Source organism: Idiotropiscis lumnitzeri, chromosome 9, assembly GCF_059441095.1.
Source record: "Idiotropiscis lumnitzeri isolate Australia: NSW breed Sydney's pygmy pipehorse chromosome 9, RoL_Ilum_1.0, whole genome shotgun sequence".
NCBI classification, from domain to species: Eukaryota; Metazoa; Chordata; class Actinopteri; order Syngnathiformes; family Syngnathidae; genus Idiotropiscis; species Idiotropiscis lumnitzeri.
Genome location: NC_142399.1, coordinates 7,081,584 through 7,104,838, shown reverse-complemented (window position 1 = coordinate 7,104,838; position 23,255 = coordinate 7,081,584). Strand labels below are relative to the sequence as shown.

At 40.4% G+C, this 23,255-nt stretch overlaps 3 protein-coding genes across 14 annotated transcripts in view; 1 reads left to right on the top strand and 2 right to left on the bottom strand.

Moving 5' to 3' along the window:
* Positions 1-23,255, bottom strand: part of LOC148330040 (arylsulfatase I) — a 70,600-nt gene that overhangs the window by 3,561 nt on the left and 43,784 nt on the right. Inside the window, exon 1 of one of the 2 annotated variants that reach the window (XM_088304079.1) lies at positions 172-420. The exons of the other annotated variant lie outside the window; for it this stretch is intronic. The gene's annotated coding sequence lies outside the window, so the exon portion shown is untranslated. Of the gene's footprint in view, positions 1-171; positions 421-23,255 lie in introns of those variants that run through there. 2 annotated transcript variants of the gene reach the window in all.
* The window catches only part of camk2g2 (calcium/calmodulin-dependent protein kinase (CaM kinase) II gamma 2), a 100,847-nt gene that overhangs the window by 33,813 nt on the left and 43,779 nt on the right, over positions 1-23,255 (bottom strand). The window lies entirely within an intron of this gene.
* Positions 246-21,779, top strand: bean1 (brain expressed, associated with NEDD4, 1). Its single transcript, XM_088304084.1, has 5 exons — positions 246-577; positions 4,927-5,064; positions 15,256-15,459; positions 15,812-15,947; positions 18,197-21,779. Exons 1-5 carry the CDS (start codon positions 544-546, stop codon positions 18,516-18,518), a joined length of 834 nt encoding a protein of 277 aa, XP_088160210.1. The 5' UTR covers positions 246-543; the 3' UTR covers positions 18,519-21,779.

Here is a 23,255-nt window from a genome sequence, read left to right as displayed (position 1 = left end):
ACACACTACATTAACAGCTAAAATTTATGCTGCAAATATTTTTTTAATTATTTTTTAAAAACGATTAAAAAAATATATCATTAGCCCTTTGAAATATACTGTTGCCAAATTAATAAAAAAAAAATACAAACGCACTATTTATTTATTTAAGGTTCTCTCACACTTTGTGACCTGCAAAAAGCTGGCGTTCAAACTGCCACCACTGGAGGGCGCCGCTGCACTACACGAAGATGAGGAAGAGAAGGAGGAGGAGGAGGGTGAAGAGGAGGATGCTACCGGGATGCTGATGATGCTGAAGTGGACTATCCTGCAGGGAAGGACACGGCAAGAAGAAGAACAAGAAGAAGAAGGACGAAGAGGACGGCGGGGATGAGCACCGTGCTCGTTGTGAAAAAGACAAAGAACGAAGGAACAAAAGCAGAGGAGTGAGTTTGACCGCCAAGGAGGCTATTCTGAGGAGGTGGGCTACGTCCCGGGAGGTGGGAACCAGCCTCACGTGGCGTCCATGTTGATGTGACCAGACGCACACGCACGCAAAAGCTGATGAGCGGGCATCCTGATGTCTACGTTGCTGCAGGTAAGTGCGGTTCTATGCTGTGTGTGTGTGTGTGTGTGTGTGTGTGTTATGCGCGTGTGTGTGTGTGTCAATGTCACATTCGTCACGTGATGTCATCAGAGTTTTATCACGTGAATCACAAGTGCCACATTGATAATGTAGCGCATAAGTAAATGAGTGTGTACAATGTAACTTAGCGTGTTTGTATGAGCAACACGCTAATATTTAGAAAGGGATGTTTTATTTTATTTTTTTAAGGGATGTATTTTGGAGGAACGAGCGGTAAAGCATCCATCAAAAGTCTACACACCCCTCTTCAGATGGCAGGTTTTTATGACATAAAAATGAGACCGAGTAAAAACTTCAAAACCTTTTCGACCATTAATGTGACCTTTAACCTGTCCAACTCAGTTGATTAAAAAAAAAAACCCATATATTTTCCAGTGGGGCGGCATAAAAATAAAATACAGAAATAATAGTTGGAAAAGTGTACACACCCTGCTACCTGGGATGAAGCTGTGTTCAGCGTTAGCCAATCACGTTCACGTTTTTGTTAAATAGGAGTCAGCATTCCTGGCAGCCTTTGAAATGCCGCAGATTAACTGCTAATATAGTTCAGCCGTTCCAGTAGTCTTTTCCTGGCTTGTTTGTTTTTGCTTAGGAGCAGCAACACTGACTGCTATTTTGTATTCTTCATAATTCCCTCTGCCGTGTTCTGCCCCAGTTTTAGTTTAAGAAAAGGAAAGTTTGCACCAAACGTAGATTTAGGAATCATGACAACAACAACAACAACAAAAATAAATAAATAATCGGACAATCATACATTGTCCCACATGTGGTAGGAAGATTTTGAAAACGGTCATTTGGAAAATGGTGTGAAGAATTTCTTTGTACATAGAGGTTTTGGGAAGAAAAGAGATCATACCTGTAAATGCAAAATGAGAACACTCACAAGGAGCTGCTTTTGGCTACAACTCACACTCAGACGCTCGCACCCAAACTGGACTAAGCGTGCCTTTTCTGTTGCCGGTCCTTCCCTATGGAATGACCTCCCATTGAATGTTAGGCAAGCCTCCTCGCAGTCCACGTTTAAAACTAATCTGAAGACATTTTTTTATTCTTTAGCTTTCGACTCAACATGAGACTGTTGCTGTTTCTTAGTTTGTGTTCTAATTTCCCGTTAATTTATATGACACCATATGGAAGGCGCTTTGTGGCAGCTTCACCTGTTGTGAAATGCGCTGTATGAATAAAGTTCTACGACGGTATTGCATTGAAAGTCCAAAAATATAAAAAATATCCAAAGTTGAAATGAGGGCAAACTAAACGCATACGCATCTACAGCACACACACTCGCATACGCAAACACACTCAGTGGCGTATCGTAGGCGTGCTGTAGTGATTTTTGGCTCAGGCAGCTGCTCTCCTCTTCCTCCCACACACTTTGTAAACTCTCTAACTCTCTTGTTGGAGCAGCAAAGTACACTGACGTTTGCGGACCTGGCAGGAACGCTGCCGGACGCTTTCGTGGGAATATCAGCGGCGCTTTTAAAGCCGATTCGCATTGTCGGTATGAGCGTGGGCTTCCCCCCCCCCATCGCCAAATGGAATCTGTTTTACTAAGTGGCCTTCGTGCTGTTCCAACTGGAAATGTCAAATCCCAAAGAGTTGACTCGCTCGCTCGCTCTTTGTCACAAAGCCAATGAAAATGAGCCGGCGGGTATCAAATGTGGCTTTTATATTTATTCACAGCTAGTAGCTATAAAATGTGAGAAGAAGCGATCGCAACACATTTAGGTAGAGAACTGTTGAAAAGAAAACAAATTGCGAACCATGCAAAGAAAAAAAAAACCCAAAAACAATCAGTTTGTTTTCACTTTGCCGTCATTTATAATCGAAAGCAGCCCATTTAGTCAACAGGCGAGTTGGGTCTGATTTCCCAATGCCGGTTCGTTTAGATCACAGGTGTCAAACGCCGGTCCTCGAGGGCCGCTATCGTGCACGTAATATTTTATATATATTTATATATAATAATTAATCGTATTTTTTTTTAAATCAGTGTTTTTAGGGACACATCCAGCAGCAATCTCTGATTAATATTTGCTATTGACGACCAGTGATATCAACGACAATAAAAACGTCACGATTGGACCCCCCCGCCTCAGAATCAATATGGTTCTCGCCCCAACAAAGAAAAGTCTCTCTCAAAGTGGACCATACAATCTGCACTAAGCGTTATATAATATCATTATAAATAGGGTTGTTGCTCTATCAGAATTTTAGGGACTGTAATCCCTGGCCGATTTGAGCTTTGTGGAGCAACACAAATATTATTTGCATTGTTAAACTTGAAAATCACACACACAAGCACGCATGAGCTCACACGCGTATACACACACACACATGCACACACACTGATTTGGGTGTAGCTGCCAGAGTGTGTTGTCTGTAATATCTGTCAGTGTTAGCTGGGACGGTTATGTAATAAGGAAGCAGAATGCACGTCTCGCTCTCGCTGTCGCTCGCTCTTCCACAAAATGCACCTGTGCACACTGTGACGACCGAACGGGACGCATGGACAGCACTTCCTGAGCAAGAGCGACCACAACATGACGTCTCATCTCATCACTGGGATGGGATTGAGTGTGGAGCTGAAATGGGGGGGGGGGGGATGATGATGAACATGTCGGTGCAAACAAGAGAAGCGTCAACACTGAAATGGCTGCGGGAAATGCAAAATGGTAGACTTTCGGTGACTTTTCGGGCATGGCTTCTTGGTGGGTCTACTCATGATCGACATGCCTACTAAATTTCATGTTTCTGAATGTAACTGGCTTTAGTGGCTGTCTTTTTAAAATATTCCAACTGCAGTACATGGCAAGACAAACTAAAAGGCGGGTGGGGGGGCGGCTTGCTATCTTGCTACAAAAAAAGGCTTCTCGCGACTTTTTTGTGGGTCTATTCATGATTGACAAACTGACCAAATTCAGTGCTGAGGGCTGAATGAAAAAATTTTTCCAGTCGGAGAAGTTCATCTTAGAAAGGACCCCCGGGGACTTCCTAAAACATTTCAAAACAATCATTTCAAAGGAAAATGGCCAACTTGCTGTGTCTTTTCTGTCCATTGGTTTTTGAGACTTCATGCCTATTTAATTTGGTGTTACAGAGCCAAACTGGCTTCATGGGCTGATTATGAAAAATATTCCAATTGGAGGAATTTGCTTTTAAAGGAGCAGTGGAAATGGTCAAAATGACCCTAAAATGTCAAATTCAAAGCAAAACGCCTGACTTCCAGTGTTTTTCCCAGCATGACGTGTTTGACTAATTTCTTTTTGCTAAATAGAATGGAGTGAAGTCCTTGCTCCTTTTTAGGCCTTCCTGGGAGGTGGAACATGTCCCAATACTTTTGTCTAGCATTTGTAAAATAACCAATGCACAACCTGCAAGTTCAACAATCTTCACTTCTTCTTACTGATTGCTATATTCGGAAAAAACACGACAGACAAACCTCCGTTAGTGGAACAGAACCACAGCATTGTGTAAATTCAAGGAACCCGTCCGAAATATTCCAAGATGCAGTTGGCAAGGGAGGCAAAATCAACAATATGAACAAGACATTTGAAGGACTTGGATTTTTTTTTTTTTCACTTTCATTTATAATTAAATGTATTTTTTTTCACCGATGAGGTGAGGTTACCAAAACACTCCATCCATCTGCTCCTGGCCCCTCTGTCAAATTTTAGAACCCATTGTGGCCCGCCAATCAAAAAGTTTGCCCATCCCTGAGTTACGACATATAGTGTATAACCAATACTGCCACCTGATGGCCAACAGGCACACTACAGTGTAAGTTCATGATGCACCAACTGTTTAATTCTCAGCATTCTATTCAATTATATCATTACTGCTCGTTTGTCAAACACATTATTGAGTGCTATTTTCCTTGTTTTAAAAAAAAAAATTGTTTTAATTGTTGTGGGTGGAAACCGGAACGGATTAATCTCACTTCCATTCATTTGAACAGGGAAGGATGATTTACGATAGTCTCTCAAGGCACGAGTGTTTATTTTATCATGAAATCGCCGCAGAGTATTGTGAGCTGCTCTGCAATTCCCACATTTAAAGCCACTAGCATGCAAAGACAAACACACACACCCCCACGCACACACACTCGCACCCCAACTCACACACAGTGCCTGAGGCTTTATAAACAGCAGGCTGGAATGCCGCACGCCTTTTTCACTCCTTCACTTCCAGCCGTCATGTTTGTCCATCTCCTTGTTTCTTTTAATGTTTTGTTTCACCCTCTCTCTCTCTGTCTTTCCTTTGACTGCCCCCAATCGCTCCCTCCTTCCATCCTCCCTGGGCAGCGGCGTTCGCGGCAATAGGAGCACTAGCAGCATCAGCTTGTGTCGGCGAGCAGTTGAAGTTGGCTTCCTGCCTGTTGAGATGTGCTGGGAGGAAACACTGTGAACACGAGTTCATGCTGATGAAATTGATCTGCTCAGGTAAGCAAAGCTGATGTGATTTCAATGCAATCATTTGTCATAGCAATGACGTTAGTTGCATGTTGCCGGAAATGAAATGTTTACATGTTGAAGTCAGGCATCAAATAAGGAAAATGGGCTCGTTCACAGTCACGATTAGTCAAAGTATGATTGTTAGTGGGGGAGACTTTATGGGTGAGGTAATTCTGTAATAATGAGCAAAATACATAGTATGCAAATGAATGCTAAGGTAAGTTAAGAAGTGAATAATTTAGATGAGGTATATCATGAAAATTAGAACTTAAATGTTTATAAAGTACATTTCAATGGGTCACCAACTTATAGTATTTTAAATATTGATGGCGTTGAAATGTTACATTTGGAATTGTTTCGTTTTTCTTTTTCATAATTGTTTTAAACTTTTTTAGCATTTGAATTCATTTATTTACAGCTTAAATTGTAATAAAATCAATCACTTGAACCGGGTTAACTGTATTTTTTAACGTCATTACTATCCTACTCGTATTAGTACTTAAATAATAAAGAATTCACATATAAACCTTTATAATTGAAGTAATACAATGCTTTTTATTTAAACATATTGTATATTTTTTACATATTAATGTATTATTAAAAATGTGAACGCTGATAAATATTAAATTTTCCTGTATTTTTAGAGAGAAAAAAATAATTCACGTTTTATATTTATTTAAAATATAATTTATTTTATAACAAATCTATTAGTATTAATACTATTATTATTATTTGCAGTAGCAAAATTCTGAGTAAAATTTAGCAATTTTGCTTTCATGTTGTTGCTTTTAAAAAGTTAGACATTTACAGCTTTCGTGTTGTTTCTTACAGCCTGCTTCATATTTATCTCAACACAGAAAGTTTAGTTATTCACAAATAGGCCATAAGACTGGTATTTCACATGACGAGTTCTACCCTTTTCACCATTTAAATTGATTTCCCAGCTCTGTTCAGACGGAAATTCTACCCATGTCATTCACATACTTTGCGGTCGAAAATTGATGATTTATTATCTGTGTAAAATATTTCCCCGGAATACTCAAACTCTCCAGTGTAGTTAATAAGCGAAAAAGGCTTCCCGAGGTTTAAGGGTCACAGATGATGATGATGATGTCATGTTGTTCCTTTCCATAGAGACTCTAACTTAAGATGCATTGTAGTCGCGACCTCCATTTTGTATCAAGTGCTTCAAGATATGAAATCAATTACACATAGTCAAGAGAATTCTTAGAGATCACCTAAAATTATTTTATTCATATTATTTTTCTCAGAATGTTTTTCAACTAGTGTTCCCGAGCTAGCGTCTTGAGACGATGACTCGACAGCACCTTCGCTGGTTGCAACCAAGTAGTGCACGCTATAAAATAAACCACCAATTCCATAATCATATTAACATTTCATGGAAAACTTGCTTTAAGGGCGGGGGACAGTTAAATTCGTCACAGTGGTTTCATGCAAACAAAAATTCATTTGTAGTCTGGACGTAGAGGCACGAACATTTCCTGTCAGATAGTCTCCAGAAGTCCCCAATTACCACAAAAAGTCCCGAGATTTGTGGCTAATCGCTATTGGAGAAAGTGCGAGAGGGTTTTGAAAAGTCACAATGTTGACAACACTGACTTCACACGTTTACATTTTGTTATGTGACATTATTCTAAAATGGAGTAAATTCATTTTTCAATTAAATGCAATACATGTTTTCTTTGTTTGTTGACATTTTTTGTATTTTGAATAAAAATGTAAACATAAAATTCCATGTATATAAGTATATGTTAAGTAAACAGTGGTGCCTTGAGCCAGAAGTTGTAATTCATTCCATGATCACACTCTAAGTTAATCGTCTTTCCCTATTGAAATAAATACATCCATCCGTGCCACCCTCCCCCAAAAAACAACAAAAATGTTTGAAATGTATTTTATTAAAAAAAATAGCACTTTCTAATATTGTAATGAATAAATTTGATTTAATAGAACTTTATCCAGCCATACAAAAATGAAAGTGGCCACCAGGGGGGTGGTATAACGCAGACAAGGAGACACGAAGAAGTGTTTCACAACCAAGTAAACAGTTGTAATATTATTATATATATATATTATATATATTATAATTTTTTTTGCTAAGGTTAAAGAATTTATGCCTGTGAGTATTATTATTAGTATTATTACTATTTATTACCACTGTGCAGATATATACGGTAATTCGTAAATCGGCGGGTGTTAACTCCACGTCTCTTTTCGTGATCAAAGACTGGATTACCACGAGCAGCAATATTTCTTTCCAAGGAGACAAAAGAGTAAAAGTGGCTTGTTTAGTGGCTATCTTGTCCCTTTATTTAGAACCGGATCAGAGGTTGAGCTTTTAAACCCAAGAGAACAGCAGACAATATTTATAGGCACCTCAATAAAAGATGAATCCCGCGCTTATGCAACACGTCCTGACCACGGCGGAGGCGTCGGGGAGACACCGGGGGGGACAGACGGACGGACACGTCCCACCCTTCCTTCGTGCCCTTTAAATCGCTTTCTCTTCTTTTGCTCACGACCTCATGCATCTTCCCTTTTTTTCTCTGATCTATTATTCACATCCCTGGCTAACTCTTTATGCGGACCCCCTCTTCCCACTCAACACACCCCCCCCCCTGCCCCTGCCAGCACCTGGGGCGTGCTTCCCCAAAGGGAGCCAAGCCAAGAGATGGATAAAAAGCTCAGGGATGGCTTGCTGGGTGGAGATAAGACACGGAAGTTGACATTTTGCGCGCCGCAGCTGTGTGGTGAAAGAGCAACGTGTTTTCGCGACTTTACAGAATTAAATGCCGATGTCAATGCATCAACATCACGGCCTAACGAAGATTACTTTTACATTTTTTTGAAGAGGGGGATAGGCAGGGTGAGCGGTAGCATTTGGGTAAGGGTTTCCCAACCTTTTCAGCGATGAACGAGTTAACCCAAAACAAGCAATAATCTGTCCTACAATCAACAAAATCATATTTATTCTAAATACATGTTTGGGTCTTATAGGGAAGGCTTCTGCTCAAATAAAGGCAAATGAACAATACATTAATATGAAAGACCATTTCTTTAGCTGCTTATATTAGACTTGTGAATTTACTACACACCTTGGTGTAGATGTACTATAAATCTATAAACCCTGAAATGGATATCACGGTGCTGCAATGTCGATTTGAACAAAATGGTTATTCAGCCCTACAAGGCAGCCATTTAACGTGAGAAAACGTCACACCGTCAAACAATAATGTCAAATGTATTAGTTCAGCGCAAAATCAATTTGAATTTGAATTAAAGACAATGCAGAGACAATCACGGGAAGCAATGACTTATTCTGTTCTCGTTAGCAATGTGACAAAGGCTTGCTATCTTGTGGAATGTTCTAAAAATAAATGAAATGAGCACTTTAAACAGCTCTTAACAAATAAATTTACCAAAAGTAATTGATTACTGAAGTACATGACAACCAATTACTTCCTTCACTGCACCGCTCACATTTCACCTCCCATTTGTGCTATTGAAGTTGCGTTCAAGGCACAGCATATTAACTTTGATGTCGGAATTTGGCCCCTGTCACCTTACTGGTGGATATTTTTAACTAAAAGCTTGTCAGCCAATCGGAGAAAGGGTTCCACACGAGGCTGAAATGCGTATGCTGAGAAATATTAATAAAGTAATATTGTTTGAATTTCATTTGAAAGCATTTATGGCCACATTTTCTACTGGCTACTTCATTACATTCTGATTATCAAAATTATTGGTGCTGTGTAAGACAAATTGAGAAATCTTGTCCCATTGCTATCTTTTATTGTACGTTCTGCAATCGATTCAGTTGTTGTGCCTGTCATAATATCTAATGAACAAAGACGTTCACAAATGTTTTTTTTTTTATTAAACAAATCATTTTTTTTTGCCTCAAATTTCGCCAGTATGGTTCTTTATCTTGAAAAGACAACTGTCGACTTGTACACATTGCATTAAATATGAAGCAAAATACCAGTGAGTGGGAGTGTGTGTTGATACACACATGTGTGTGCTATCAGTGGCAAGAAGATAAAGGCTCCAGCCAATCTACATACGCCGGTTGCGGGGGTGCGCCGCTGCGAATCGGGCACATCTGAAATGGAATCTGCGTGTGTTCCCCCTGGCTGCACACATCATTTATCCATCAGCGCCGTGCCGCCACGCCTCGCCTCGCCTCGCCTCTAGCCAGCTATCAATCACCGCATCGCAGTGCTTTATGGAAATGGCCGTGAAAAAAAAAAAACGCTTTTAACGGCGTTTTTTTTAAGCTTGATACGGCCATTCGAATGTCTGGATATATACGGTTGGCTGGCCTGCATCTATCTAAATGGATATGAGCCGTGTGCATATGTGTGTGTATGTGGGGAGGTTTCGGAATAGCAAGGCTGTTCCGCCTCACTCGCTGACCCCCCCCCGACAATTAAAGAGCACTGCAGGTGGTCAAGACAGGCACTGACACTGCGGGTGAAACAAGGACAGGGAAAATTATTTTTTTAGGCCAAGTCTGATTGAAATGTTTGGCAAAAATAAAATCGTGATAACTGATAAATCGGCCAATTCATTAAAAAATAAATAAATAAATAAATTCTAATTTTTGAATCTGAAAATCAGTTTTGAGTCCAAAGATATGAGTGCATTGAATTTTGAATTACAATATGAGATCAATAGTAAAATCCACCCATTTCTTTTGCCATCTGTGGAAGCGGCCATCTTGTCACTTTTGTCGACTGAAAATGACATCACAGCTGCTCAGGGCTCAGAAAACAGCTGAGCCATGATTGGTCGTTGCCTGAGCCCTGAGTAACTTGTGATGTCATTTTTAGTCGCCAGAAGTGACTAAATGGCTGCCCACGGAGATGGCTTGAAAACGGGTGGGCTTTGCTTCTTAAGTCATATTCCGCAAACGCAATATTAATCAGAATGCCATGTTTAGACTGGGTTGAATCCGCTTTAAAGGTTTGACGGTGTAGGTTTTGCGGGACGAATTTTTTTAGGGTTTAGATTAAGATTGGTTAATTTTAGGTTATGGTTGGGTTACCCTTAAGTTCGAGTACGGTCAAAATTTTAATGGTTCAGATTTTGTGTTTTTGTGTCAAATCAAATAACTTATATTGAAATAGTCAAACACGACAAATGTTGCGTTTAGTACAGTAATTGGGTACAATTTAGTTCAATTTCCCTCCAGAAGAGCTTCTCGCTTCCCTCTCTGGCCTCCAACCTACGTATGTTCACATCATGTTCCTAACCGTCTGCCCTCCCTGACAACATGTCCTGTCTCCAGCTAGTTGGCGAGCTAAAAGGGCATCATGGGAGAACGGCAGAACTCTCAAGGGGAAGGGGAGGGAGACACAAATAGAAGGAGGTGACTTGGAATGGCTGAATAATAAAAGGAGTGGGGGGGGGGGGGCAAAAGCGAGGGTAAATGTCAAGTGAAAACAGACAGATCAGCTATTGACAGGACTGCTGACGTACGGACCGCTAATGTGTGTTTGTGTGTTGAACGCAGACAGATGTTATGGTGCTGCGTTAACACGATTAAACGTGGCCTCTTCCTCCCCTTTCTTCCTCTATTTGATCATCTCCTCCGCTGCTTTCTGGACGCTCGTTATCGCCCACACAACAGTTCTGAGAGAAGCGGGACCGTGACGAGCAAAGCGTGGAATAACAAATAAAGATACAGTATATGCTGCATATAAAAGAGGCCAAAATGGAGTGGGGAAAATGTCATTTAAAGAGAGAAAGGGGGGATTTTGTGAAGGCCCTCAACAAATAACTGTACATTACGTTGCACGTAGGAAAGGGAAACTGATATTTGCAGCTTGAACGTAGTACCACAGAACCACTGCTAGTGTCCTCATTCAATTAATAAAGATCTATAAATAGCTTGAGCATCTGTTTTACAGCAAGTGAGAAAGAAAAAGCAGGCAGGTGTTGTGACCCTCTGAGGAAGGTGAGATATCCTTCACCACACAAGTGGACTGCTAATAAAAAAAAGAAAAGAAAAAAAAGAATCACACCTCGCATTCCGAGTCCCATCAGGCGGTCTCAGATGGGCCCACTAAGTGCAAGCAACGCATGTTGGCACAACTTGATAGAACAGATAACACGCAATTTTCTCCACTGATCAAGTTCTTAATCGACCAATCGTGGACGGATTTAAAGAAGTGCTGCCAATCTGCCATCAATCCTTTTGACCATTCAACCCCGTCCGACCAATCCCGACGAAAGCAGTGATGTTTATGGATCGCTCAAACTGGGATTTAGGACACAATATTCTGTCTGGGAAAATGAGTTAAATTGATCTAAAACGGCTGGCAATATGGGGGACTCTGCTTTGAAAATGGCTAGCAGTGAACAAGTTGAAGGCACTTAGGGCTGAAAAATGTTGAAAAATAATCTAATTGCAGTTTCTTTCTGCTCAATCTAGCAAACGCGATTTAATATGCAATTTTTTTTTCAAGGTCCCCTCCTGTGTATTTTTTTTTAATACACAAACACAACAAATGCATCTGTGTTGCAATTTTCTAACTATGGTTACTTTGCAAAGTCACAATTCGTTATTGTATAGCAATTAACAATGAAATTGGAAAAAATAAAATAAAATAAAAAACAAAAACACATGGATCGCAGCAAATTTTATATGAAGTTGTCGGCTTCTGTTGAATGGAACTAGAAAGGAACTTGTAATTTAATGTAGTTACTTTTCGAATCAAGTAATCAGTAGTGATGGGTAAATGAAGCCTCAAATCTGCTTCATGAACTAGTTGTAGTATTTTTCGACTCCTCTAGATGGAACTGTCTGTACAACATTGGGCTGAACGCAGAATGAAATTCCATTTTCAAACCCTTTATTTAAACAAACAGTGCCATCTAGAGGACTCAAAAATACAGCAACCGGTTCAAATTTGAAGCTTCATTTTCACATCACGAGTCATCAGCAACTTTAACTACGTTACTTTTAAAGTGAAGAAATCAGAAAAGATAACTTTGGCAACACTTCCTTTTAAGCGATCACTACGACAACCTCCTTACTGTAACAAAGTCATTTGACTTATTACTGATTGCTACTCAATATCAAGACTGCCTGTTTTTCTTTTTCTTTTCTTTTTTTTTTTTAAGCGATGCCAGGAAGATTTGGCCTCACCTGCTCACATGGGTGAGAAGGTGCTGATAACTCGCAATGACAAAGTGTCATAGCTCGTCCATAAAACATGCGGCGAATGCGGGAAGCCTCAGATAGCGCGTAGTTGTGCACAGTATACACCACCGCACCACTTAACCAATTTTTTGCCTTTTATATGAGCTGATGCAAATATATAAACCACTACATTGGTTGCGCGTAGTGTGATGAACATCTTTGCATTGAGGTGAGCCACTTTGAATTAAGCGGACGACAGCACCATGAACACAAAAAGCTCAAAGACACACAAAAAAAAAAAAATCAAATTAAATGTTATTTCGTCTTAGAGAGCGAAGGAGAACATGCAAAGTATGAGGCTGCATTTCTAATGGACAAATTCAAACATTTACTGCATCAACTGAGGTTGAAACAGAGATATTGCTTATCAGTCACTCACTTAAATCATATTAAGCGACAAAGAGACAGTTTCTGAGAAATTCTTTGCGTTTGTGGTGCATGCAATACATTCCTCTCCACTTTTGAACAGAACAGCACCAGAACCTAGTTTATAGTAAAATAACAATACTACTAAAACATTTTTAAATAAAAATGTGATTAAAATAAAATAAAAACTTTTCAAAATGGAAACTAAGTGAAACTACATCTTACATTCATAAAACTACAAATAATTATAAATACAGCAAATAAAAACACCCTTGGTTCTCATCTTTTGTCGTATTTATAGCGGTATTCCTGTACATCGATGGCAACAGAAGAAGGAAGGTCAGTTGTTTGACAATTGTATAGTTTACGACACGATTCTATATATAAACTAAAACTAAAACAAACAATATTAAAACAAACCGTTTTCAGATTAAAAAAATTAATTGGAAGCGTTTTTGGAAAAAAATACTCATAAAGTTTCTCTTAAAACAACTGTACCTTGTACCATTTTTTTCTTAAAAACAAATCCACATGAGCTACATATATGTACACTATGCTAATATGCTTAATAACTGGTACTTTTATTTTTTTCCAAAGATTCTTAATATCAAATATTATTGAATACAAACGGTGCTTTATTGACAAGAACAAATTAAGACAGTAAATTTGACATCAATTAGGCAAGCGGATCATATTGCACTCTGCTGTCCAATTAAACAAACAACGTATGGCCAAATTTAAATGCATTTACAAAGCAACTTTCTATTTCTAAGGTTTTCATTCCACCAAGTCGGCCAGTGTCGTTTCTGTGCTGCAGCTTGTTATTGTCCTGCATAACATAGTGGTAGGCTTGTCCCTCAGTGTGCAAGTGCGATTCGGTGACGTGTTGTGAAGGAACAAGACGAGTAAGTGACTGTGACAGCTTGTCACTAAAGCTCCCTGCCGATCAGGCTTCCACTTCTAGAGCTGTCATGCAAGTGTATATATATATATATAAATATATATATTTATATATATATAAATATATGTATATATATATGTGTGTGTGTTAAACATGTAATGTGTTTTGCTATTTGGCCCCTCATAATAATATTAGTTTTATATCAGATATAAAACTTTCCAATTCTGATCTAATTTCCAAGCGCGTGATATGACTCTCTCCGGTGTCTTATCTCAGTGTGGGTAATCGCGTTGTCTGCAATCGTGTTGCTTTCACAGCCATTCCCCACATGAGGGAAATGTTCTCTCGCCACAAAGCGTTCCCGAGACGTTGTTCTCCGAGACGCCAGATGAGCGCTCCGAGGCATCCTCGTGTCCTCTCTGCTAAATTGTGCAGACACAAACGAAGTAAAGTTTTACAACTATTGAAAGAGGTTTTACGAGTGATGGGTAAATGTAGCTTCAAATCTGCTTCATGAACCCGTTGTAGTATTTTTGTACTCCTCTAGATGGCACTGTCTGTACAACATTGGGCTGAAAGCACAATAAATTGCCATTTTCAAACCTTTATAAACCAACAGTGCCACCTAGAGGACACAAAAATAGCAGCTGGTTCATGAAGCAAATTAGAAGCTTCTTTTTCCCATCATACGTATTACGCCATATAGAAAGTGCTTTGTTCCAGCTCCAGCTGTTGTGAAATGCGCTATATAAATAGTGTTATTGTCTATAAATAAAGTTGTTATATATATATATATATATATATATATATTGTAGTAGGTAAAGTAACCCCTACAGCATATAGATGCATTACACATCACAGGCTACATTAATATGAGCACGTGTTGAACTAAGGGCTACAAATATTAGCATTTAGCACGAACCCGCTCCCCAAGGAGAGAGTGACGGCACTGCAAGGAAGACGAAGATGAAGACAGACAAGCCCGAGAAAAAAAATACAGCATTGAGACATTAAACGGCTGAGAAGGATACAACATGTGTGTAGTGTGTGAGCAGTGTGTATGGTGTGTAAAGTGTAGCTCTAATTATCTGTCACACGCTGAAGTGGAGTAAGTCCCCGGGGGAAATGATGAGGCTCGGAAAGATGGCAAGGGAGGAGGAGGGAGAATAAAGGAGTCTGTAGTGTGTGCGGGAGAATAAAGCTGTTACGTAACATGACATCCCGCCACACTGCGCTCTCTCTCCTTCTCCTTCATCGCAGCACGCCGCTTGGCACGCAGCTTTGGATTCCACGTTGCTCGCACTGCAGCATTTCAACATATTATGTAGACAAATGTTTTGGGGCACGTTCACGGATGGTTCTGCGACATGAGCACACTATATGAACCGCTACACCAACTAAGGTGCAAGAAAGCACCCAAATGAAAGTTTTTGTAAGCACTCAAGACAATTCGGCATCTTTAACTCGTTCACTGCCATTGACGGATATAGAAGGCAAAAAGTACATTAATTTCACCGGGAGCTTCGAGTGAATGTGAGCGCTACATAAACGTCAGCTATGTGAACTACTACACCACCAATGTCCAGCCGCGTGTTTGAGTTTTCGTGTACGTTAAGGGAACCTGATTGCATTCCAAGCGTTGAGTTGATACCTATTGAACAAGGTTCTCTCTCCACCCCGCCAGTGAGCTCGAACCAGAGCCATGGGGAGTACCCGGATTGCAGGAGCGAGCGCGAGTCTGGGGGCGAGGCGTCTCTCCTGGTGTCTCCGCTGGTGGTGGCCGGTATCGTCATAGGCCTGGTGCTCTTCCTCTCCTGCGTCACCATCATCGTGGGCAGCTTGCGCAAAGACAGCCGACTGAGGAACCCTCATCTGAGAGCCAGCTACGGTCCGTCCTGACAGAAAACTAATTTCGAACCCAAAATCGAAAGGCTGGCATTTCTTTCAAACCCCAACCTTGGATTCATATTCTAAATTGGAACGCTGACCTCTGTTTCAAACCCTAACACATTCTTAAAACCCTCATTTGAAACCTAACTTGAAGCCCTACCTTTCAAACCCTGACCCAGGCTTGAAAGCTGAGCATAAGCAAACTTCCAAGCCTTTTTTGAAACTGCCAGCAAGTCTCACAACCCTAACCCGAATTTAAGACCATCCTTAGAAATGGTAAACCCGGTTTGATACCCAACTTTAAAAGCCTACTTTTGACTTAAAACCCGAATATGATTGCATCATTGTAGGTCCAGATGGTTACTCCTTTGGAGGTTCCGTCGGAGAACTGAGGTCAACGTGCTTGGAAGACTTCCCACCCGGTTTGGACTTTGACTCTTACAGTCTGTCACAAGTCAACCAGCTGTACCCCGACTCTCCACCCCGGTGAGCCTTTCTTCATTTACTTTTTCGCGTCGGAATACTATTTCTTACATATTTTTTGAAATTGGTCAATAATGTGTTGAGTTACCGTGCAAACTCCTCCTTTTGCCATTTACGCCAAGTATCAAAGTGTCCTCCTGCACTGACTGACTGACCTCCTTTGCGCTCGTTCATTTATCAGGAAGCGATGCTTCCGCTTTTGCTGCCCTTTGGATGCGTCTATGTGGGCGTGTGCGCACGTGTTTGTGTGTGTGCGCACGTGTGCGTATCTAAAAAGGCCAAGTCATGGTGTGTTTGATTTAAATGTCAGCTCATTTAATTGGCAACGTTAATAATTCAAATGCACCCTTCTTTCTGCTTTGTGTGTGTGTTAAACCAAGGAAATGTGGAAAAGGAAATAAAAGGAAAAAATACAAAAACTAAAGGATGGAAAATGCATAAGGAAAACATAACTACATGGTGTGTATTGCAGATGGTTGAACATGCGCACGTACACACACACCATATGTTGAATGGTAAAGGCACATCCCATCACCCATCACGCCTTTGTACGGAATTGTAAAAGTGTAATAACATATGATGGCCGTCCAAGGAAATCATTCATTAAATAAACCATTTCTTTTCCCATCATAATAAGATCACAACTGACACAAAGGCATTTCATACCACCTTGCAAAAAATGAAAATGATTCCAGAAAAGTCGGGCTGTTGTTCCGCAACGTGACACGGAATGATTTTGGTTGTTCTGAGTCCTGCTTGCAAGACGAACCGGAGCGCCCTTTTCAGTCACATGAGAAGCGTCGTCACATGACAAACACCTCTTTGATATGGTTTTTTTCTTTGTGAGTGCGCAGTAGGACAACTGGTGATGAGAACTAATAAATGTTGATCTCGGACACCATTTCCGTTTCTTGATCCGAAGTGACCCAAGAAGCCGCTGTCTAGTTTGCCCTTCTTGTCTCGTTTCCGAGCGGATTTGTGGTTGGCAGTTTTTCAAAAGTAACCCGTTTTGCAACATCTGCCTCGAGCTACAATAAGATCTTTTCTTTTGGGGGGGAGGGGGGGGCAGAAACACCACTTGCTGACATTCACGAGGTCCTTGTTTTTATGGGAGGTTTGTCAGATTAGATTTTTGTCTTTGTATCCCGGCGACATGCGACAAGCAGACGGACAAACACACAGAATTGTCACTCTGCCACAAAATCTTCCATCCGCACTCGGCAGAAATTGTAAGGTCGCGCCGTCCTTGCGGCGTGGGAAGAGCAGCCACTCGGGGAATTTGCGGTGCTCCTGGGAGCCGGAGTGTTACAGCACCTTCGAAAACAATTCCCCGCTCGCCAATTAGCAAGTCAACCCGACAAACATCACAGCTTGTCAAACAGGATTAAAACGTTGAAAGATCGTATCATTGCGTCGCCTACTCGTAGCATGCGGTACTCGACACGCCGACCCCGGATCTGGAACGTTCTGCCTATGTAAATTGGAAAGGCTGCATACATGTTAACTTCCAAATTTCTGGGATAGAAACACGAAATGCATCTTGGGACATTTGCTAAGACAAGTCTTCACAAGTATTTAACCCAGGGATGGGCAAACCTTTTGATTGGCGGGCCACAAGGGGTTCTAAAATTTGACAGAGGGGCCGGACCAAGAGCTGATGGATGGAGTGTTTTGGTAACCTCACCTCATCGGAGAAAAAAAAAAAGAATTTAATTTTAAATGAAAGGGAACAAAAGCATTACAACAAAATATGTCTTTGGCACACCACAGTGTTGAGAAAATAAAAATTATCAAGGTTTAGTCATTTAATTTTTCTCAAGTATGGCGGGCCGGATTAAAACGTTTGACGGGCCGCACGTGGCCCCCGGGCCGTAGTTTGCCCAGACCCGATTTAACCGATACAATATCGGTTTATTTGTAGTTTCACTTGGAACAGTACTTGGGCCATGACGGACGTTTCACAAGATCACAAATCTGTAAGAGCACACGAGAACGCCACTTTGTTAAAGAGCTTATGACTACGTGTCTATTATAGTTTGCCAAACTTTAATATCCACTGAAGTCATGACATTACAGCGTTATGTGGAAAGAGTCCATTCATGCCCAACTAGGTTGTCACTTGTAGAAATGGAATGAACGCACCAGGTGAGCAAGAAAAATAATACAGAAAACTGTTCATGTTCACACTTGTATAAATAAGACCAAAACTCCGACAGGGATTAACTTCATACGTCTCTTCTTCCTCTCCACAGTTACGATGAATGCGTGGGCCCTGGTTGCACTCACATCTACATACCCACAGACGACCCCCCACCTTATTCGCTATGGGACCCCCGTCAGGACTCTGAGTGGGCGGAGGAGGGTCCCAGTTCCGCCTGCGCCGCCTTGCCGCCCTCGGAGCATCAACGCATCGCAGCTATCTCCTTCCCGTTGGAGGCGGCGCCACCGTACGAGGCGGTGGTGGCTGAGCAGGGGCAGCCCCTCCCTCTCGTGCCATGTGACCTTTCCAAGTACCAATCAGAGAGGGACGTCGACGCCAACAGACGGCAGTCGGGGATCAGCCAAATCTCGTAGGACCCCACTTATGGACCTTTCACCGGCACTGTCCTCTGCAGCCACTTGAGTTCAACACAAACTGCCAAGGTTTTATGGACTTTCCACACTTTTTGTGGGTTGAAACGCAGCAAAGAGAAGCGTTTTTTTTTTTTCAGGGAGTTTATGGACTAAACAAACTCTCTCATCCTGGGGAAACGTGGCTCTCATTTAAAGACTCGCCTCCATGTTGTGGTTTTGGCTGTACCCCAGAAACAAAGTGGTACTTTCAAGTTGAGGCTATTATACACAAGCACAGCGCAAAACGTCCTTTTATGTGGCTAACACCACGGTTAGCAAAGATTCACGTACAACATATCTGAGATAAAACATGCACAATTGTCTCCCCAAAAACAAACAAACACCCATTGTCGTTCCAAAAGGGTGTTTGTACATGCCACAGACAGCGAGACAGGATTGATTGCGACTTGGCACTTTTGTTGCTAGATTTAGCAACTTCTCAGAGTAATTTATTTTCCAAAAAAAAGCACCTTGCCACAAATTTTGTTACTTTTTAATTTTTTTTTTGTCAAGTGATTCTCACGCACGCATTTTCCATCTTAACGACTAATTTATTCTTTCTGGAAAAAAATGGAAAAACACCCAGCCTGTCTGTTTTGTGGCAAGACCACATTGTAAGTTGCTCAATGGACTCATTATATTTAAATTATTCAATAACCACAATTAAAACCAGATAAAAGTAATGTAACATATTCATGATTTGCAACTCGCTAATTCACCTAGCCACATTTTTTTTGTTATTGTTTAGGGATGTAGGGACCTATTCTTCGCATCGATATATGTGCTGTTTTTGTGCTCAGGTCAAAGCAATATGCGCCACCTTGTGACATTTTGGTGCCAAGGATTCACGCTGAAGGAAGCAGTTTAAAGAAAAACTGCTTTTTTACCATTTTTCGGGGAGTCAAATATGGGCGGATTTTCAATTTTCATGGCATGTCCCAGCACGGAGAACACAATAAAACAAACATCTGTATTACATTCACAAACACAAACCATTTGAATGAAACAAACATTTTTGTTCCCATTTTTATTTAAAGTTGTCAGTCAGTATGACTAATGCCAGTCATTGTGTAATCGATGTAATGTTCTGTTTAACGTTCAGAAACTTTTAGCAACCGATTGCAACATCATGATTATTTGGCTAGCTAGCTAACACTAACGGTTGTCCAACAACACTTTCCTTGTCTTCCCTTTAATTCTTCTCTATTCAACACACATAAATATTGGTTTGCTCGGGATTGAAAATTACTCCATCGAAGCAGAGATTCGTTGTACATGTTGCGCAGCGTGAGAAGTTGCTACGTCATCGCCGCTGCGCGGGTTGGCCACCATTTTATAGGACTGCAATATGGCGTGAGGCCATTTAAGGTATCTTGCCAAATCTTCTGCCACTAAATCTTCTCGTTCGTTGATGTTTTATTCATTTATTTTTGTCACACAATAACAATTTCACATCGAACTCGCGCTTCAATGAGAGCGCGACACAGTCACCACCTGCGAGTTAGCCGAGTCTTCTTTCGCACTGTGAATTATGTCAATGCGAGGGTGCCGATAATGTCATGACGGCGAGGCCATCTGGAGTGAAGATGATGGTCATCAATATTGTGAGAATTTCTCCTCCATAGAGCAGTGGGCTCTCAAATGTTTTGAGTCCAGGGGAAATTTTTTCCCCAAAGACCCGCACTCCACTCATATTCGAAAATAATCAAATATAATTACAAAGTGTACTCCTAAATGCCATAGAAAATAAAGGAGCCTATATTTGGGAATAAAAGTTATAATAACAAATTCATATTTTAGGCAGAACAAAATTTATAATGTGATGAGACTCAAGTATCTATCAAGAAAAAAAAATGTAAAATGTATTTTGCTTAAAATTGATCATGATAGTGATCTGGTAATTTATTCTTTACTTCAGAAAATATGCGCCGATGAAAATCAGGAGCTTTTGCCAACAATCCCTGATCGTTTTTGCGCCGAAGCACTGATTTTCAAGATTTTTTTTCCCGCAGTTTTGAAGTCTTCGCTACTGCCATCCTGCTGCCACAATCACCAACACACACTATTTTAAGGAGGCAGACTTAAATTGGTTCTACAAAACCGCAGTCTCTTTCTTAGAAGTTGTTGGCTCGTCTTATGTCATCATTTGAGCTTTTACGCATTCCAAACAAGCTCGATAAATGTTTTTTTTTTTTTTTTTACGTACCTTTCCTGCCTTGTGAGCTTCCTTTTTTTTTTATAACCGTACCACATGATATGTACAGAGGCACATGCATCTGATTTAAAAAAAAAAAAAAAATACAACCGGTACTTTCAGTCTCAGATGATCAAGAAAACATTTTTTGTTTGTCTGTAAAGATTCCACATTACCCGAAAATATTGTTTCTGTTTCTCACTAAAGTATTGTTTGTCTTTCTCTCTGTCCAGTGGTTAGGAACAATTCACACTGACCACTCCTTCTTATTCGTGACTATTTGGTTATGCAAGATGGTTTTCAATACATCTCATACAAATGGTCAATGTTCTCGCTATCAAGGGCTCTGGTTTCAACACCAACGCTTTAACTGGACCCCAGCGGCTACATGTAGCATCGTGTCGCTCGAACAAAGACACAACCAAACAAAATCGGACGATTTTGTTCAGACCGTAGTTACGATTGTCAAATATTTGACAGAACCAACCCAAAAGGAGAAGCATGTGATGATTCCAAGAGTTTACGGGGCCTTATGCTGATGCTAACATTATTCCTAATGTAGACCACAGTGGTGGGACCAATAAAATGTTTCTTGTATTTTAACAGGGGAGGTTAGCTCCCTGTTACTGTCCAGTACATATGATATTAACTCGCAAAGTACATTTTGACTCATTTAAAAAGCAGGAAATTGTTTCTGTGCGTTTTCTTCATCTGGAGACACTAACAACTGTAGACAACAACATCATCAGCATGTATGACCACTGACTCGAGCAGCCTTTCTTCCTTCTTATTGGCTGTAACATCTTTTTGCTTAGAGAATAAATAAATGAGTTGTTCATCAAAACATATTTCTCCCTAGTTTGTTGTCAAAGTATAATTGTGTGTAAAATATACACAAATATATATATATATTTTTTAAATGTGCCTTCTAGCCCTCAGACTGTTAGCTTGAACACTGTAGCCATTTTATGCTAATCTCAATGCAACAACGCAGTGCTTTTGATGATTATCTGATTTAATTCGACTCGTATTGTATTTTATAATCTTATAAATGAGTTCCTCTTAATCACAGGCTGTGTAGTGTTACTTTGATATATCCAGGATGAAATGATATTGCCCATTCACAAGCTATTTATACCACCTTAAATTATACACCCTTTGTCCTCACTAGTAAGACTATTCGGTTGTACAATGACTAAGGCACACTAGTATACTTGTAGAACTAGTAGAACAACTGTGTTTCCACTGTGTGTTGGGGGGGTGCATTACTAATAAGACAATTGTTCAACCACTGTGCCCTTGTAATTCGACTTGTCTTATTTAGAGAGGACAAAGATTGTACTATTACATAGACTCCAAGCGAAATACCAAGGATATTGAATGTTAAAACTCCTTTCCATAGATAAGGAGCAAGTAGAAAATATTTTGTGAGCTGTAGAGCAAAATAGCGACCACTAGGGAGTGCTGCTGAGTCAAAAGAGCAGGTAAAGCAGGAGTCACATTCATTTGGACTTTGTTAGAATCACAACAATAATAAAAGATAATTAGTGGTTTTGCCTGTGAGGAGTCTCATTCAACAAGGTCATTTGATTCTCAGCACACTGAATTGAAATGGCTCCTAAGAAAACCAGAACAAAGCAGTTCTGATCGATTCAATGCCCTGAGAAATGAGTTGCTGTGTGACATTTCCCTGTCACTCACCGCAAATGTGTTTGGTTATAAAGAGATACTTAACCTAACCACACACACATGTTTTTACATTTTTTGCAGTTTAGCCCATCCAGTGTTTAAGATCATCAAATGTAAATATCCAAAATAACCCCAATAAACAGAAAATGTAGTTTTTAAACTTTTAATCAAGGAAAAAATATATTCTATACTCAGCTACCAGTCCCTGTGTGGGAAAAAAATACTTGCACTCAAAACCTAACAACCGGTTGAGCCACATTCAGCGGCACCAATTGAGATCAGGTGTATTTCACAACTAGCCCTGAGGGCTTCACTTTTGAGTGAAGGTATTTGACCCCTCTCTTTCTTTCAAAATTGCTTTTATACCGCAAAAGTGGCGGGTTTTGAGCATGAACTGCCACAAAAGTTCAATTGGATTCCAGCAGACCCAGATCGTCGCACCACCACCATGTTTGACTGCTGGTGCGATGTTTTTTCTGAAATACTTTTTCAGAAAAGCATCAACTTTTGGGTCAGCGACGGTTTTCGCCATAAATTTAATTTGCCCCCCCCCCCCCCGAGTCTCTTCCTTACTGTTGAGTCATGAACACGAACCTTAACTGGCATAAGGGCGCGCAGTTCTTTAGGTATTGTCCTCGTTCCTTGGTGATCTCCCGAATGAGCTGCCTCTGTATTCTTTCGTTTTTTTGTGGGCTGGCTGTTAATGTTTTGTTTTTTTGTCCTCCCTTTGTGCATTATGGCTTAGCGTTGTAAAACTTTTGAAACCGCTTTATTTCTCATCCATTTTAAAATATCTTTGGATAGTGGATTTTTTT